Consider the following 17,662-nt stretch of genomic DNA (forward strand, 5'->3'; position numbering starts at 1 on the left):
TTTCCGATATCCATCGGATGCTAGTCCTACCATATTCATTTCCGTTTTAAAAAAAAAACTATCCGTATCCGTTTCCGTATTCGGCACTGTCCGTAAATTATCCATTGGGACTATCCGTCACCGACTAGTGATTGCAATTTTTCGCTACCCTCCAGCATGCAAATATCTCACCCGAAATTCTCTTTTTTCTTCAAAATTTATTAAATTTCTAAATAATTTTGTGTAAAATGTTCCGAAACTACAGAAATTTTGGGGTCAATTTCGGTGACCTCGAAATTTCTGGAATTTCGGTGAAAAACGAAAGTGTAAACCCCGATTGCGACACCGAACTGATATACTGTGTTGTATATATCACATCGCCCAGTTGGATCATGGTATATTCCAGTTCTACCTTGCAAAATGTCACATGCTTGAAAATGACGTCTTTAAAATTTGCCTATGTGACAAGTTGCTGCTAGAAGAACATGAAGGCTTTTTATCAAAGCTTTAGCTCATGAAATAGACATGTTAATAAGCCTGAGCTCATTTTGCAGTGTGTGATGTGCGTGCAGATCAGATCACATACATCAAATTAAGTAATTAAGCACAACCTCAACTACCCCCCTAAAACATTTTTTTCCCTAAAAGGGGAGTTAAAATACAATGAACATTTCTGCATATATAACCTTACTGACAAAACTTGCCTCACTACTTTTCATATTGGTGAGTACTATTTACCCATAGTGCTTTGAATAAGATACCATTTAGCATGCAAGACATATGCACACGACCATCGCAAAATATCGTTAATTCTTTGAAAAAACGTTTAGAACGTGTAGAAACTAAATTAATGGCCGTCTATTCTAGTTAATGAATTTGTGTGTGTGGGGCAGCTAAGCTACCATCAATGCCAGCTGATCCCATGCATAATGCATTAATCGATGCATGTAATTAGTATCGGAAGTAGGAGTCTCGCGTGTCAAAAGCTCCAAAGCGAAGCACTGCTCTCATCTACGACGTCGACCATGTCGTCGTCGCACGACGGCAACGGCGGCGACGGCGGCGGCGGCTGCAAGAAGTCGTAGGCATGGCCGCCGCCCCAGCCGGGCGGCGAGTACAGCGGCGGCGGGTGCGCCATGACCGGGCGCCAGTCGATGCTGCCGTCGGCGCGCACGGCGGGCGCCACCACCTCGCTGCCGGTGGCGAACCCCGGCGGCGGCGACAGCGAGGGCGGCGACATGAGCGCCGCGGCCGCCTGCTGCGGCGTGACGTGGGCGCGGTTGGCGTGGGAGAGCGCGGCGGCCTGCACCTGCCGCGGGTCGCTGCTGCGGGCGTCGCACGACGGCGGCGAGTCCGGGAAGTTGAGGTCGGCGCCGGCGGCGCCGTGGCCGCGGAGCGTGACGAAGGCGGCGTCGAACGCCCGCGCCGCCTTCTCCGGCGAGTCGTAGGAGCCCAGCCAGATGCGGTCGCGGCTATTGGGCAGCCGGATCTCCGACACCCACTTCCCCCACTTCCGCCGCCGCACGCCCTTGTACTTCTTCTCCATCTCCGGCGGTGACGCCGCCACCGGCGACGACGATGACATCATGCAGTGACGTTGCACGTACGTGTACGTGCTGTGTTGATGGTGGCTTTGGGTTTGCTTGCTGCTGGATCATCTTGGCGGGGTCGCCTCGGCTACTTGTACCGTCGCCATGCGTCGTCGGGTGCGACGCGTTGACTCGCCATGGCGCGTCGGACGGCGACGTGCAAGGTGTCAGCCAGCAACCAAAGCTTAGCGAGGCGATGCTACTACGACTAGGTTGAGGTTGATTTCGATCCTAACTTGGATTCTACTAGATATATCGGCCGGTGGGCCTTTTGTCTTTATTCGATATACTCTTTTTTAAAGACAAAAATTATGTTATGATAGCATAATTATTAGTTACTACATCCGTTTCAGATTATAAGACTTTCTAATATTGCCCACATTCATATAGATGTTAATGAATCTAGACACACATATATATCTAGATTTATTAGTATATATATGAATGTGATCAATGTTAAAAAGTCGGAGAAAGTACGTTGTTATCATCAACTGTTGAGGCACTCTGTTTTAGTATAATGGGATTATTTTCTGAATAGTGGATGGAACATGTACCGGGCAAATTAAGGAGAAGGGATTACCTATAAATTTTTCTGACCAATGGATATAACCCATTTTAAATACAATAAAAAATAAACATGTCAAAAATCGTAAATCTACAGAAAAACCCATTGTAAAATCTAATTTTGATACACCGTAGTTGCGTGTAAGTGCTGCGTAACTGATTGTGCTATAAGTTGATATATAAGAATATAATTCTTGATGCAAGATTTTGTGAATGAAAAAGTGAAAGATACGAACCTAAATATATCGCAAGTGAAATAGCAAATCCTGAAGAGAAAATGTGTATTAATGCAAAATGAACTGCACAAAATGTGTCTCTTACTCTCTTGATACAAAGGCACAAGTGCATTGTTAAAGAAGAGCATGTCTCTACAACTGCAAATCACCTCGGTGTTGAAAATATCACTGGATTAATGAACATCCATGCTACCAAATTACTACTACCAGATATGCTTCACGTACTACTACTCCAGCACAAAATGATTTCCGTCAAACAATTCATCGCCATTCATCCATGAATCTTGACCGCTGTCCTTTGTTCTTAAGTTGCGCGAGCAAAATTAAAGCATTGCTCATGATCGTGGCTGCAGTTTATTTTATTTTTTAACCTGTCTCATTTAAATATAAAAAATAAACCCTACAATATGTATTTTGAAAACAACCTTTTTAGCCGCACCACCTATGCTAGTCAAATATTTTTCATTGTTGCCACGCCAAAGTCTTTCTTTTAGGTAAGATTGTGTTGTCACTAACGAGGATGACATGAACAAGAGGTTTTAGATTTAGTAGTAAGTTTTGATTGGTTTATTTTTTAAATTATATGAAAGTGGAGTTAAAAGAAATAAGAGAATTCGGGTGCACCGGATATCCATGGCCCCTCCGATACCAGTTTTTCTTTGATAACGTGTGGTGTGGCAACAACCCTGAGTTCCGACAGGTCGGAATGAAACCTAAAGAACAAAAGTGGATTCCCTACTAGCACCTTTCTGGCACTGCACCGCATGATGATTGGGCTAAGTAAACTGGATCCGTCAGCAGTAAGAATGGGTCAAATAGGTAAAGTGGAATAGTTAGCTCATGTGACTAATATGATCCTTAATGCAATCTACTCGATTGACTGGTTGAATTTCTTTTCATCAAGATAAAAATAAAATTAACTCGTCTGATAAAACCAATAAACTATATGCATACATCTAACCAATTAGTATTAAGATGACTAATTTAATTTACTACATATAGATTACAAATATGTCCATCTCATTTAAAAAACAAAAAACAAAACATACTTTAGATTTTTTTTTATGTCTGCCTTAGAATTTTGAATGGACAAAGTACACGATATAAACATCTTGGTGACACAGATTCCAATACAATTGGGTGTGAGGGGAATCCAAGCAATTAAAATTTCAAAAATTAATCAATAAGATAACTAAAAGATAATATTTTTTTTGCTTAACCTTAATACTTATTAAATAATCTAGAAAAAATATATTTAGAAATAGAGGGAGTAACATGGATCAAGTCTAATGTAAAATTATATTTAGAAATAAAGGAAGTCTAATGTAAAATTAAGGCACATTCATATATATTTATTTATGATATTCTATTACTCCATAGTATATTGGGAATTAACGGGCATGTATATTTTTTATTACCTCAAGATACTCCCTAGAAAGTGACAATTTTTTTTCCTTTCAGAGTTAATTATACGTGGTTAATTTGAGCCACGATACTTTATTATTCCTTTGAAGTTATTAGTGCCATGTTCATGCATTATGAGTTACCACGAGACCATAAAAAAAGCATGTAACCTAGCGGTCGTAATAACCTGAGTAGCATCCAAAAGTCCTAAGTTTAAATCTATATATAAGTGAATTTTATATTGGATTGTTTGTGGGACTAAGTTCTCAACTTAAATGGCTGCATATATCCGATTAGATGTAAAGGCCAGGTAAACAATATTTTTCTCTAAAAAATAATAAAAAAGTTACCACAAGATTGAAATTATACTAGTTGATTTTTGTCTGGAAACACAAATCTTTAGGTGCGGTGGTCTTTTTACTAGCAACCTTTTACGTGGGGAACTAAGGTTGAGTTCTTATCCCAGTTTTCCCAACTCACATCTCTCGTTTTTCGCGCGCACGCTTTTCAAATTACTAAACATTGTGTTTTTTTGCAAAAAAAAATTATATGAAAGTTATTTTAAAAAAATCATATTCATCCATTTTTCAAAAGAAAATTAGTTAATACATAATTAATCGTGCAATAATATGTGTTTTATTGTACATGCCGGGGAGGAGTTCCCAACCCATCCTCCTGAACACAGCCTAAGATGATGGGGAGAAGGCCGAGGACGACTCGGCTTATAAAGTATTCACAGTAAATTTAGTCGTATAATTTTACAGTTACCAGGCTACGCACGCATCCATTTTTTCTTTTTTGTCAAAATCAATACTGTTCGACTACACCGCATGCATCGCTCTCTCCTTTATTCGATACTACAGTGATCTGTCACTATGCAGTAGTACCAGTTTTGGATCATAATCATACAGGGAGATCCGAGATTTGGCCGCCGTAAAATAAAGTTGGATATAGATGGACTTTGAACTTTGAATTCAAGAGCTATATAGCTGCTGCCTGGAATCATACACATACTAGAGTACTCCTGGAGGAGTACTGTATCATGAATGAATTGGAGGCTGGAGCTAGCTAGCACAGCAGAGACGACACAGAACGGTCAGAGAGTCAAAGCATGGAAGCGGTTTGACCTCGCGGCTCGCGCGCGGTCGGTCGGTCGGGCTCCCAGCCTCCAAGCGGCGGGGCGAGGCGAGGCGAGGAGCTGTAGTGAGAAAGGAGTACGTGGAGACGGCTCGCCATGGCGACCATGGAACGGATCGTGCGATTCCGGCTTGACGAACGGCTTTGGCCTTGGCCGGCTCGCTCGCTTGCTGCTGCTACCTGCCAAGGAGATCGTGTCGCTCCGGCCGCGAGACCCTGCCAGGGAGATTGTGTCGCTCCGGCCGCGAGGCCCGCGCGCGCGTGCCATCGGTTGCGGCCACGTAGTACGAGCGCGCGGGTGTCTCCGCATAGTTGCGAGTGAGCAACAACAATAGCATACTATAAATAAACAAGCTATTAATATATTTCAAGAAGATAAGAGAGGAGAAAGAAAAATAGCGGGCTACATCTGGATAGGTCAGCCTCGTTCCCATTTCTCTGGTCCTATATGTTTTTTTTGCAAGTACCATTCCTGCTATTCGCATTGATTGAGTACTTTATAGTTTTCTTCTTGATGGAAGTGTCAAATACTTAGTAGGAAGTCCCGGTGGGTAATCAGGAAGTATAGTGCAATCTACGTCCAACCATGGGTTCTATCCAGCGCGGGTGCCAGACATCGCCAAAATGAGTAAGTCTAAGTCGCCGAAGAGAGTATTTTTTGTTTCTCTCGCAAGCTCTGATAGTGAGCGCCATGCCGTTTGGAGAAGAGCACCAAGTGGGGGGAGTGTGGAGTCCCCGAAAGAGGAGCTTTCTAAAGGCAAGAGAAAAGCAGAATTCAAAGAAGAAAGAAGAAGGGCCCGACAAGATATAATATAATACGCATCCAGCTTTTGCTGAATATAGTGAGTGTTAAGCAAAGTACAGTACGCGTCCTTAGTTCAGCATTATAGCACATAGTCTCCGACGCCCAAAGCAGGATTTCGGGCAGGAGTGGGGGTGGGGAAACGCAGAATTTAGTTCATGCCACGACGATCTATATGGAAGGGAAAGGAAAAGAAGGCTGGAACATTGTCATATCTATAGCCGAGAGAACCACTCGCAGATGGATCTTTTTTTTCTAGCTTTAGAGCTCACTCTGTCAGTCCACTAACACCACACATATTCACGTCATGAAAGATTAGATTCCAGATTTAGGGTATAAAGTATACTATCACATATTCACGTCATGAAAGAATAGATAGCAACCGGTCTCGGCTCTAGTTTTCCTAGAGGGGGTTAAACCCACCCCAGGTAGAGACACTCAGTCTAAGAGAAACGAAGACTGATGGTCATTTGACTTACAGTCTTCGTTTCTCTTTTTTACCCTTATCAGCTCTCGAATGTTGGAAAGTTCCATTCATTTAGTACGAGATCGCTTCACACCTCGCGGTGCTTACACCTCTCGCCTATCGAAGTTCTGTTCAAAAACCTCGTACGAGAACTTGTATAGAGAAGGATTTCCCGCGGCGCAGCAGTTCTTCCATACCAACTTAGCTGCCCGGCGCTGCTATTGGCATAACAACCGGTACACCATAGGTTGACCCAACCCAGTCCTCTCGTACTAGGGTTGGCTCCTCGCAGTTCTCCCTTTAACACCAACGGTAGATAGGAACCGAACTGTCTCACGACGTTCTAAACCCAACTCACGTAAAGTTCTCCTATCATGGATTGTGAATGGCTCAAGTGATTGCTTGGTTGGGTCAGTCCGGTTCTCAGAGAATCCATGTGTTTCGTGCTTCGGTCCGAATCCACTCTGACAAAAAAAAAAATAACAGACTAAGCCATGCCGTAAGGGGGGCATTCTCCACACGGGACGGGGCCAAGGCCTTCATGTATGGGTGACAGATCGGCCATAGGAGTACTCCGGGATATACACCAGGGCAACTAATGTCGAGCATACGATGATGCCACCAGATCTATAGTTAGGGGGCAATACATACCAAAAGGTTCGAAGAAGGAAGGCGCAGTATATAACCAACCCACCCATAGCCGGTCTAACTGCTGAGAGAGAAAAGTGCTTTTCTTTCCCTAAGAGTCCTCAAGTACACACAGCTATTGCTGATCCTTTGCGAGCCGGGTAAACTCATATTGGCTAAAGTGAAAAAGAAGAAAATGGTAGAGAAATTCGGCATGGTGCTCACTAAACCTCCATAATATCTAACAAGTCGAGTCTTATGTCGGTCATATAGAACACCAACACATAGAAAAAGGGGTTCTGAACTTTTTCATCTCGCCTAGTGGAACTTGAGACTTTTTCCAGTATCTTTATCCAGCAGCAGGACTTTCACTACTTTCCCAAGTAAAGCTAGTGTTAAGAGACTGGATTGTAGAAGTGTTGACTGACTTGACTGGAAATATAATATGGAAAGACTGATGGACTGACCCTTACCTTATTTCTAGGAGCAAGTGGAATATCTGACCTGATTATAAGCTCTATTAATTCTCACTGTATACCAGGTGTACGGAAGACGACTTGTTTTCAGGACTCATCTTTTCAAGCTATGATGAAGTAAACACCAGAATAGGTAGGAGCCCGTGTAGCGAAGCGAGTGTAATACTTGTAGCGAATATAAGTAGTGTCAAAGCCTACACTGGCTTAGCTCTGCAGATGTTTTCAGGACGAAGACGGTGATAGCAAGAGGAAAGAGAACAGCATATTCTTTTTAAGAGCCCAAAGGAAAGAAAGGGCGGTAGATGATAATGAGAAAGGGCGCCGCGTCTGGGCGGGCGGGCTGAATGGATAAGCGAAAGATGCCATGGAGTGGGGAATATCCCGAGTCTAAAGTTAGACAACTAAATGCACTTCAAGGTGCAGCCGAGGAACTGGGGGACCTTCTCGAGTACAGGATAGGCAATTGAGAGATAGAGTTAGCCTATTCGATAGGGGGAATCAATGCTCCGGACCGAATAGTTACCTCCTTTTCTTTCTCTGGCGCATATTAGCTTAGCAGTGCTCAAAAGGCCCTGGTTGGAATTGTAGTTCACAAGTGAAGCCTCCCATGAGTGACTAGTTTGGTGGTATATTATAAATGGGTCAGTTATAAACAAATCCGTCTTTTACGGCCGACCCTAGAAATAGAACGCTCTTTGACGAGAAAGCCGTCTAGCACCGGGTTCCACTAGGATTTATAGGTTTTTTTTGCCGGATATCCCCGAGCATACTAAGCCTTTTTTTTTTTCATACTAAGTCTTTTTTTTGTGTGTGTGGAATCCGCGGCTGCTGCGACAGGGGGGGACATTGTAATGGCTACCCTTTACATTACCAGTAGGTAATTTGTCTAGTGCATGTACCCTTTCTTTTGATAGAGGAGTCAGTGTAAGCCAATGCTTAGGTCTTCACCTCCAGCCAATCAGAATCTGAAGTCAGCGGGGTATTCCAATATAGCTACTTCTAAGGAGGTTCGCTAGCACTCAGAAACCCGGGAGGCCAGGCAGTGAAACGTTCCGCAGACTGCTCACCCGGCCACACCTCGGAGCCGATGAAGGCTGGCAATACAAGCATCATCTGTCCAACAGCCTACTTCTCATCCGTAAACATCACAGTTCGTTAGTGCAAGCGGGAATGAGAACACCACTATCTTAGAAGAAATTAGTAGAACTTAGTTCAGGATGCAGAAGAATATGCCCTCCTCAACGGGTCAAGCCCTCGCTCAGAACTAAATCATCCTGCGGCACTCACTGCATGAGCTCATAGGGCAAGATGAAGAGAAGGAGAAAGGCTAAAGAGATCGTCAACTTCACCTTGGCATGCTTTTGCTTGGTCCGCTATATTCGTTTTGTCTTCTAGTTCTCCACAGGGACTTCCTACTACTCCGCCGAATCTCTCATCTGAGAAAGTAGGTCACCTGAGTCGGGTTTACCTGTGGAATCTAATGCATTAGGGACGCGGCGTTGGATTAGAGAAAGTTCTCTGTTCCGAACATTTCCTGGAAGTAGACGACATGTTTTAAATCTTAATGCAGGCATGGCATATTTCGTTGAATCAGTCTTTTTCGCCACATCGCGTATAAAGGGAATCGAACCCAACTCTTCCACTCGCCGCCAATGCGGAAGGATGCAGTCAGTTAACAGCCGACCGCTCTACCACTGAGCTACTGAGGAAGAACGGACTTAAGGAAGCTGACTCTCGTTCTTTGGACCCCGCAGACCGAAAAGAAAAAAAGTTCGTCACTTTTTCTCTTTCACATACACCGGGAGAAAGGGTGACGATAGCAATCCCCTTTGCCTCCCCGGTCGGGGAGCCCCCAGGACAAGGGGAGCGGCGGTCAACCATCAACTCTCGATATGCATATTGATCAATCGATCTCCGCGTCCTGCCTGTGGGGATCTGTCAAGGCTCTCTGAGTACCTGATGGGGATCGTCATCTTCGTCCCGGTGGCGGTGCTGGCATGGTTCCCATTTGTCTCGGAGTTCCAGACGAGATTGCTATTCAATCAGGCCTCCCACCATCATGAAAGACAGATGATGATGTCGATTTCTTACTGTCGAGACAGCCTGTCCGAATCCAAATCATTCGACTTCCTCCTTTGCAGTGGCGAGGTCGTTGATTCCTATAAATCAAGATGTTTTGTTGCCCATTCAATCTCATATTGCAAGAAATCCATTCATTTCTGGGAGCACTAGCACAAGCAAAAATGGTGGAAAAGTCTACTGTTTGAAAGAGAGTAAAACAACCAAAAATGTCATTTTACTTCTTACGCGGGATTTATGGACAAAAGTTAGCCCGGATTACTAAAGATCTTTGTTGCGGGAAAAGGAGGGATTTGCTGAGTTCAAAAGCAAGAGTACTTCAGTGAAAAAGCACAAAATTCATTCCCAGTTCAAAGTGATACGCGGATCAGGGGCCCAGCTAACGCGTGAAACACTCCGCCTGGGGAGTACAGTCGCAAGACCCAAACTCAAAGGAATTGACGGGGGCCTGCACAAGCGGTGGAGCATGTGGTTTAATTCGATACAACGCGCGCACCCCCTTGAAATGAGTGCATGTACATCACACCTCCTACGGTGGTTGCCAAAGCTCTGAGTGAACCCGAAATAGGCCATGGACTTGGATCTACCAAATGATAAGAATGCCTCTGAGATTCAATCATAAACCACTTTGCCCCGGTTGTATGTAAACCCATAATCTTTTACAAAACCGAGCCCCCCCCATGTAAAAAAACCATGGAAGAATGTCTTTGGTGACGATTCTTCGGGGGAAGAACAACTTGTCGAAGGATCTCAATACCTAGAGGAAAGGACGGTACAATTAGCCAAGAGAGTGAAATTTCCCGTAACCATCCTGAAAAGCATAGATCCTCAAGGAAAGGAAAAAACACCACTTCGTCTATTTACGATTCTCATAAACCAGGCCGTGCTTTCTTTTATTTAGTAAGCTCAGCCGAAGAGCCCTGGACCGGCAGCACCTGCAAATGAAACATGCATGCCTTTCGCTGCGCGCCTTTATTTGCTTCGGCAGAAAGCGAAATGTTTTGCAGCGAGTCAAGCGCCCTTTCACAGCCGCCCCTCCACAAAATTGATACCTATCCTTTCGCCTAAGATGATCACGAACGAAGACGGAGAATTGCGTAGATAGGAGGAGGAAACGAACCAACCCGGGGCCCCACCAAACAAACAAAAGGGAATTGGAGTAGAGAAGGCTTCCTTCTAGGCTTTTTGATTTGAGTGTCAGGGCTTTTCAACGATTATAAAGCTCTCTATGACGGCGGCTAAGTCGAGGCGTGGGACTGTAAATCCTTTTTCGTTCGCTGGGCCTGGGCCCTTTGGACTCTAAATCCAAACGGAGTGAGTGGTTCGATTCCACTTTAGAACGCGCTAGTGAAGTTTGGGAAAGCTAGTAGGGAACTGCAACCAGAGAGAGAGTTCTAGTGAGTCCAGGGGTCTCTGCCCACATGGAAGCGGGGCAGAGATGGATAAGATCAAACACGGGAATAAGAAGCATTTTAAATGCCTTTTTGATCATTTTGTAGAGAGATTTTGGATCTAGATTTGAACGCCCCGCTCCCTGACCCGGAGCCGGAGGTAGAGATTGTCCCCGGGGACGACCAACATGTCCCACCCATACAGGAGTCGCACACAGCACATAGCTGGAAGTCAGAGGGCCCGTACTACCTGCCTAACCCTTCGCTCCGAGGGACCGTAGAACGGAAAGCGCCTTCTAAACAACTCGGCAGAAGGGAAGGGGCCTATGTATTTGCATGACCCCTGCGGATTTGACCCTACCTACACCCGGAGCCAATCCCCTAGCGGTCCTGCCACCACGCCGCAGAACAGGAGCTCGTGTGGAACCTTGGATTTCTGGCGACCCCTTTGACGGCATCCCTCCTCTAAAGCTGCTTCCTTCCTTCAAGCAACGCATTCGCGAACCAATACGTAGTACACGACGTAGTAAATCAATTAAATAATGCAATCCGGGTTAAAGAAATGAAATGGTTGTTGCCTTCTCGGACAAGAAGGAAAGATCACTCTCTATCTAAATGATAGAAGTATTTAATCAAATCAGAAAGAGCCCTGGGATTTGACCAAAACGGCATAATTGAAAGCTCTCGTCTCAGTCGCTCGCCTAAGAAAAGGTACCGGGAGCATGTGGGACACCTCTCCCAGCTCCCAGCCAGGGTTCAAGCAGGAAACTCTGTTAAGGAGCTGATCCGAATACAGATACAAGGCCCTTACATTGTTTCGTTGCTCCGAATAGAATTGATTTTACTCCCGAATTGCATTGTTTCAGAGTTAATTACTTTCATTTCCCCCAACTATTTTACTATCCCGAGATAAGTTCTAGAATTGCCTGAAACAAGCTGGTGATCGGCGTGCAACAGATATCTTGAACTTGATGGTGAAGTAAGTCATTTCTTCCGAGAAATAAATAAGAATTGGAACATTTTGCGGCCCAGATAGAAGACAGCAAATTCATTATTCATTAGTTGCAATGGGGTGCCCTTGAAGTGAATGAGGTATCGAAAAAGCTAAATCAAAAGATGCATAAAAAAGAGGAGGTCCATCCGTGTACAGTAGTGAAACACAAGGACCAATCCTGAAAGACCACTCCTCCGTGCATGTACTTTTAGTGGACTTGACTTTTTCTATAGTGTGAGAGTACTTTCTGTTCAATCCAGTCGCTCCAGATCTTCCCGAGACATGCGCCTAAGGAGAAATTGTGGTACGTAGGTTATGTGTCTGTCTTATGTCGTCCTAGTGATTTATCATCGGAATAGCTCAGTTCGAGAGAGATTTATTGCAGTTGCTGCAACACGAACTCCATGATTCCAAAATATATGTGTGTATGATAGGTATGATCATGTATTAATTGGGTAGTACTCCCTATGTCCCAAAATATAACAATTTGGGACATGATGGAACACATCACATCCTAGTCCATGGACTAGGATATGTCCCATCTAATACTAGGTTGCTATATTTTGAGACAGAGATAGTATATGTTTATAGATAACTATTATATGAATTGACTATAGATAATTGGAGTCAGTAGTTGGCTATACTATTAAATTTGCTCTAAGGCTGTGTTATGTGAGACTCACCTCCTGATACGGGAGCAATAGATTAGCATACAATTATTAAGTATTAGCTAAAAATATTAAAAAATAAGTTAATACGATTTTTTCAAAACAACTTTCTTATAATTTTTATTTTTGCAAAAAAAACACACTGCGTGGAAAAAGAGGAGAATGAGTTGGAACAAGCACAAACAAACTGAAGAGGTTGTTCACTAAAGAATACTGTTTTCAACACAACTCTACCATATCTTGGTAATTTTGGAATCTTCAATTCTCGTAAACTTCTACCGAAATTTGAAAAGGCCTCACGTCAAAGACCGCAAACCTTTCTTTACCACAATAAAATTTGGTAATACAAAATTTGATATTACTAAAAAATGTTAAGGTTTGAACAAGCTCGAAATGTTGAGTCGTTGTACTTCAGAACAAAATGTTGAATGGTTGTTATTCAAATGAAAAATAAAATGTTGAATGATTGACTTGTCACTTGTCAGGGCCCTGACCGAGATACGTGCGGCAAGCAACTGATGGTTTATGTGGTGCTACAAGCATATGCTAGAGCTAAGCGCGGTAGCGCCGCGGCGCTGGTGTTTTTGTGGTTCTTTGTCGAATAGTTGTCGCGGCACGTATCTCGGTCGGTCGAGACGTGTAGAGCTCGCGGTCGGAGTTCGTGAGGCGGACAAAAAAAAAAGGAGGGTGATGGAGAAGGATAGATGAGGATACATGGGATTGTGGGTGAGGCAATGAGTGGACAAGAATAGAGGTGGAATATGAAAGGTGCTCTGGGAATTTTAGCGAAGATTCACAATGTAATGGTGATGGCTTAGATAGGATATGTACAAATTTGTCGATATTTTTCAGTTGTGTTGTAGTAGGGCATAAACAAAGGTAAAGTCTAAGATGGATGGTCTTTTAGTTAATGCATATCACTTAGAGACTATTCTACTACAATAGTTAACACAACAAGAACTCTTGGTCATTAGTGCACCAAAAATTTTTTTTATACCCTTCTTTCCTTTTCTCCACCTCCATGCAATAAAATTTCCTTTAATAAACGTTAAGAGTCGACTCTGACCCGTTGTCATGTGTAGCAACCATGTTTCCCTTTCCTCCATTCTCTCTCTTCCACATCATCAATTTTACTTGCATGGGAACGAAGAGAATCCGTTATTACACACCATTGTACATGCCCTTACAATTTCATTCTCAAGTCTCAACTTAGCTTCTAAAATCTGCATTAATCCATTCTACACGTTAGATTTTTGTTCTTTGTTCACATCGTACCCCACTTACACGTTCATCGTTTCTACGTATAAAAGGGTTAACTAGATACTATTATTAGAGCATCAAGACTTATAAGGTAACCCTTACCCAGCTAAACTTTCTAATATTATACTTAAAACACATTGCTAACACTTATGGGCTACTTAGGCCACCACCAAATAGTGACACGTGAATCAGCTATTTGAGCTGAGCTATTTGTGACACGTGAAACCAGGTGAATAATTAGCACATAATTAACTAACTATTATATACTCTCTCCGTTTTTTAATAGATGACGCCGTTGACTTTTTCTCACATGTTTGACCATTCGTCTTATTCAAAAATTTTATGAAAATGTATAAGATATAAATCACACTTAAAGTACTATGAGTGATAAAACAACTCATAACAAAATAAATTATAATTACGTAAATTTTTTGAATAAGACGAATGGTCAAACATGTGAGAAAAAGTCAACGGCGTCATCTATTAAAAAACGGAGGTAGTACTTGAAGATAGATTAATTTGATTTTTTTAAAAAAAAAACTTCAATATGAAAAGTTTTTGTAAAGTACACATCATTTAGGAGTATAGAAAACGTGCTAATGAAAATCGAGGAAGTAACCCAACAAAATATCCATGTCGAATGGGACCTTAAGCACGCATACCAAGCGCTAGTATCACAGGCCTATTTGGTAGTAACTTAGGAGATGAAGGGGAGTTTAGAGAGTTGATGGCAGGATAGTCATAAGAGTTTGGTTTTTGTTCTTAATCTAGTTCCGAGACAAAGTTTAGTTCGATTTTTTAAGTGATGATGGTTGGCTCTTCCCACCCCCACCCCGGTATTACAAGCGAGGGAGTTAGAGGACAAACTCTCCACCCCAATCCCACCTAAAACTCCCACATCCACAGTCCAAAGTCCAAACCCTGTACTCTCATTCCCTCAATCTCAGAAGAGAGGAAATTCCCTACCAATTCGCACCTCCTACCTGGTACTTAAAAAGTAGTGAGTTCAACGATAACCCCCCGGTTCCCCTATGCCCAATAAGCTCCCAACCAAACCCCACCATTGATTGGTGCCGTAAGGGTTCAAATTCTAGCGTCTACGATTAATAAATGGATATGTGCATCCTGATTGGTGCAAAGGTTAGGAGTTATTCTCCCATTTTTCTATAAATCATTACAAAGCTGAAAACAACCAAAAAAAGTTGGCATTCATTATAATTTATCAGTATGATATACCACCACCCCAATTTTGGTGTAACAAAAGGGGATTCGAGTGGCTTTAATGTTATCTCCAGGAGCAATATTTTCCAAAAAAGATGGTTGCTGAAAGGGCATAGTACGATGGATGGCTCAGCTGAGCGCACCTGGTAATTCAGGAGAGGACAGCCATTAGATCTGACACCCGCAACACTATATAGCTCGTGCCATCAGAGCCCTTGAACTCGCTGCCAGCATATTTGGAATATAGAACAGTGCTGCCTGCAGAGACCGACAATGGAATCCTCTTGCCTTCCTCATCCAGAGGACCAGGGCCAACAGCCACGACCTGTCACCAATCAACCAACACATCATTACCTCCTTAACTTTGATCAAAACCACAAAATATCCAGCAGAACTAACAAATTGAGTGACTGACCGTTCCAATAGACGGCTTCTCCTTTGTTGTTTCAGTAAGCAATAGGCCACCAGGAGTTTTATCTTCAGCTTCAGCGACCTATAGTATGAGAAAAGGGTAGGAAAACAGGAAGAAATTATTACAATCAAAAGGAGGGCGGCCTCAGCTTTAGTTGGCCATGCCTACTTAATCAACAACATTACACTGCTATCCAGACAAATGTATAAGAAATGTCCACCTTGATAAGAACACGATCGCTAAGAGGCTTCATGTCCTTTGCATCATCAGTCTCCAGAATACCAATGATGTCATCCTCTTTAAGAATCAGATGGTTGGAATCATTCAACTCCACCTCTGTTCCAGCATATTTTGAATATACGACTTGGGATCCAACCTATGCAAGTCACATATGTGCATTTTAGTATATATTCTTTTGTTTGCCAACAGTAATAACTTGTTTACACTCAAAATGATCACACTTCGAGAAATTTAAAAAAACAATCAAGTAAGATTCACCTCAATAAAATATGAAACATCTTAAGTCAAAACAGGCAACATAAATCCTTTAACAACTTTATCATACCCGACTTTTCAGCATGCTCATTATTGGATTATTAGCCACAGGTCCAATGCTAAATCCGCCAGTTTTACTCTTTTTGTTTCAGGTCTGATTTCTGTATTCATGTACCTGGAGGCTGGAACAGGCGAGCCTCGCACCTTATTATTATTCTATAGTAGTTCTTTGGACAGGTTGGTTGGAACCTACCAACCAAATGATACATGGAAACAAATGCTCCAGACAACTGGAAGAAACAATGCTTTATGATCCATGAATGACTAGTCGAATAGCTGTACCAGTAAGGCTCATTGATTCTGTTAGAAAGCATCATACATATTTTTTCACTATATTGCAAAGAAAAATATACCTGAATGCTAACTTCCACTTTGTTATCCCCAACAGTTCGTCCCTCCCCAATGGCAACTACCTCACCCCCTTGGGGTTTAGACTGAGCAGCCGAAGGAAGCAAAATCCCACCAGTTGTCTTCTGCTCAGCAGACTTAATCTTTACAAGCACTCTATCAGCCAAGGGCTTGAGCGTTGTATACTGCAAGTGAATAACAGAACATAACTTCATCACTGAAAAGCATAACAAATATATTTTCTGGAAAATAAACTAAAATATTAAGCATAGAGTTGCTTTCAACACCCCCCCCCCCCCCCCCCCCCCCCCCCCTTTCGATATCTTCACTGAATCCATAGTGTACTTGTAAGTCATTATTTTATTGCTCATAATAATTAAAATATAAAGTATAGAGTAGCTATAATTCACTTCATTACTCTTTTATTGCAAGGATACATAATTCATTTTTTTTCCAAAACTGATTTGCACTTCATCATTCATCAGTCTGACAGTAAGTTCGGTAGTCAACGTGGGAAAGCAGCGATAGACACATCACAGCTCACTGCATCACAATCTTAAAACTTCCTAATCAGCAATCACCATGAGCTAACCACCACAGCAATACAGGTGTGTACAGGGCACACCGTACACCAGACGGGCTCGGATATCCATCTAGCACCATTCATCATTAAATTCAACAGAAATAAATCAGTTAACCCAGCGGAATCATCGTCGATTTCATCGCTATCGTAATAGCATTGCCCGCAATACCCAATCCAGCGATTCACCAACTAACCCTCTAGTGAAAAACTCTGAACCGAGAATAGCATTACCAGTGTGCCCACCATGGTACATTGCACTGAAAACGCACCTTCGGGGCGACGATGGCGGCGGCGGCCCTGACGACGAGGCCGCGTGACGGCCGCGGCGCCTGGCGGAGCACCCGGACGGCCGCCGGCGGCGGGAGGCGGAGCGCGTCGCGGGAGGCCATCCCCTTCGTAGCGAAGGCCACCGCGCCAACTCCAGCGGCGGAGAACTGCACGGGCGCCATCTCCGGTGGATTGCTCGCCGCGAAATCCGAGCGGCAGCAGGAGATAAACCCTAGAGCAGCTGAAGCGCAGCGCGGAGAGAGCAGCAGCAGCAGCAGCAGCAGCCGACGCGAAGCGGAGGGGGAGGAGACGCTTTATCCCAAACGGCGAACGCGCACGAAGGTGACAAAATATTTTTGTGGGCTTGTTTGGGCCCAAACCAATGGGGGCTACTATATAAAAATTCTTCTCAAAATTTATCAAATATAAATATAATATATATAATTATAATGTGATTACATTATTATAATTTACATGTAACTATAATATAATATATATGTAATTTTAATAATTTCTTTACAATATGCTATTTTCGTGAAACGAAGATCGTGAGACTGAATCTTCTCACCTGTGTGTGCTATGATTCTTTTCTTCCCAACTTACA

General features: G+C 43.1%; 2 protein-coding genes across 3 annotated transcripts; both read right to left on the reverse strand.

Annotated features, from left to right (window-relative positions):
* Positions 1-477: 477 nt before the first annotated feature.
* LOC127764280 (ethylene-responsive transcription factor ERF018-like) lies at positions 478-1,722 on the reverse strand. The gene has a single exon (XM_052289133.1). It carries the CDS (start codon positions 1,565-1,567, stop codon positions 959-961), a length of 609 nt encoding a protein of 202 aa, XP_052145093.1. The 5' UTR covers positions 1,568-1,722; the 3' UTR covers positions 478-958.
* An 11,715-nt stretch (positions 1,723-13,437) lies between these two features.
* Positions 13,438-17,347, reverse strand: LOC127761403 (20 kDa chaperonin, chloroplastic-like). 2 transcript variants are annotated; one of them, XM_052285690.1, is made up of 6 exons: positions 17,061-17,347; positions 16,214-16,393; positions 15,526-15,681; positions 15,309-15,386; positions 15,037-15,218; positions 13,438-13,635 (listed from the first exon to the last, which is right to left on the reverse strand). In XM_052285690.1, exons 1-5 carry the CDS (start codon positions 17,238-17,240, stop codon positions 15,045-15,047), a joined length of 768 nt encoding a protein of 255 aa, XP_052141650.1. In that variant the 5' UTR covers positions 17,241-17,347; the 3' UTR covers positions 13,438-13,635; positions 15,037-15,044. The 2 variants fall into 2 exon arrangements, with proteins under 2 accessions (XP_052141650.1, XP_052141649.1); XM_052285689.1 differs by lacking the exon at positions 13,438-13,635 and having other exon boundaries at positions 14,802-15,218; positions 17,061-17,345.
* Positions 17,348-17,662: the final 315 nt, after the last annotated feature.

Source organism: Oryza glaberrima, chromosome 2, assembly GCF_000147395.1.
Source record: "Oryza glaberrima chromosome 2, OglaRS2, whole genome shotgun sequence".
Classification (NCBI taxonomy): Eukaryota; Viridiplantae; Streptophyta; class Magnoliopsida; order Poales; family Poaceae; genus Oryza; species Oryza glaberrima.

Bases quoted from the DNA above. Each gene is read 5' to 3' on its own strand.
- LOC127764280 (XM_052289133.1), bottom strand. From the start codon at position 1,567: ATGATGTCATCGTCGTCGCCGGTGGCGGCGTCACCGCCGGAGATGGAG.
- LOC127761403 (XM_052285690.1), bottom strand. From the start codon at position 17,240: ATGGCGCCCGTGCAGTTCTCCGCCGCTGGAGTTGGCGCGGTGGCCTTC. The intron at 15,387-15,525 runs GTGGACATTTCT...CTCATACTATAG, and splicing joins GCGATCGTGTTCTTATCAAG to GTCGCTGAAGCTGAAGATAA. The intron at 15,219-15,308 runs GTCAGTCACTCA...GATTGGTGACAG, and splicing joins AGAAGCCGTCTATTGGAACG to GTCGTGGCTGTTGGCCCTGG.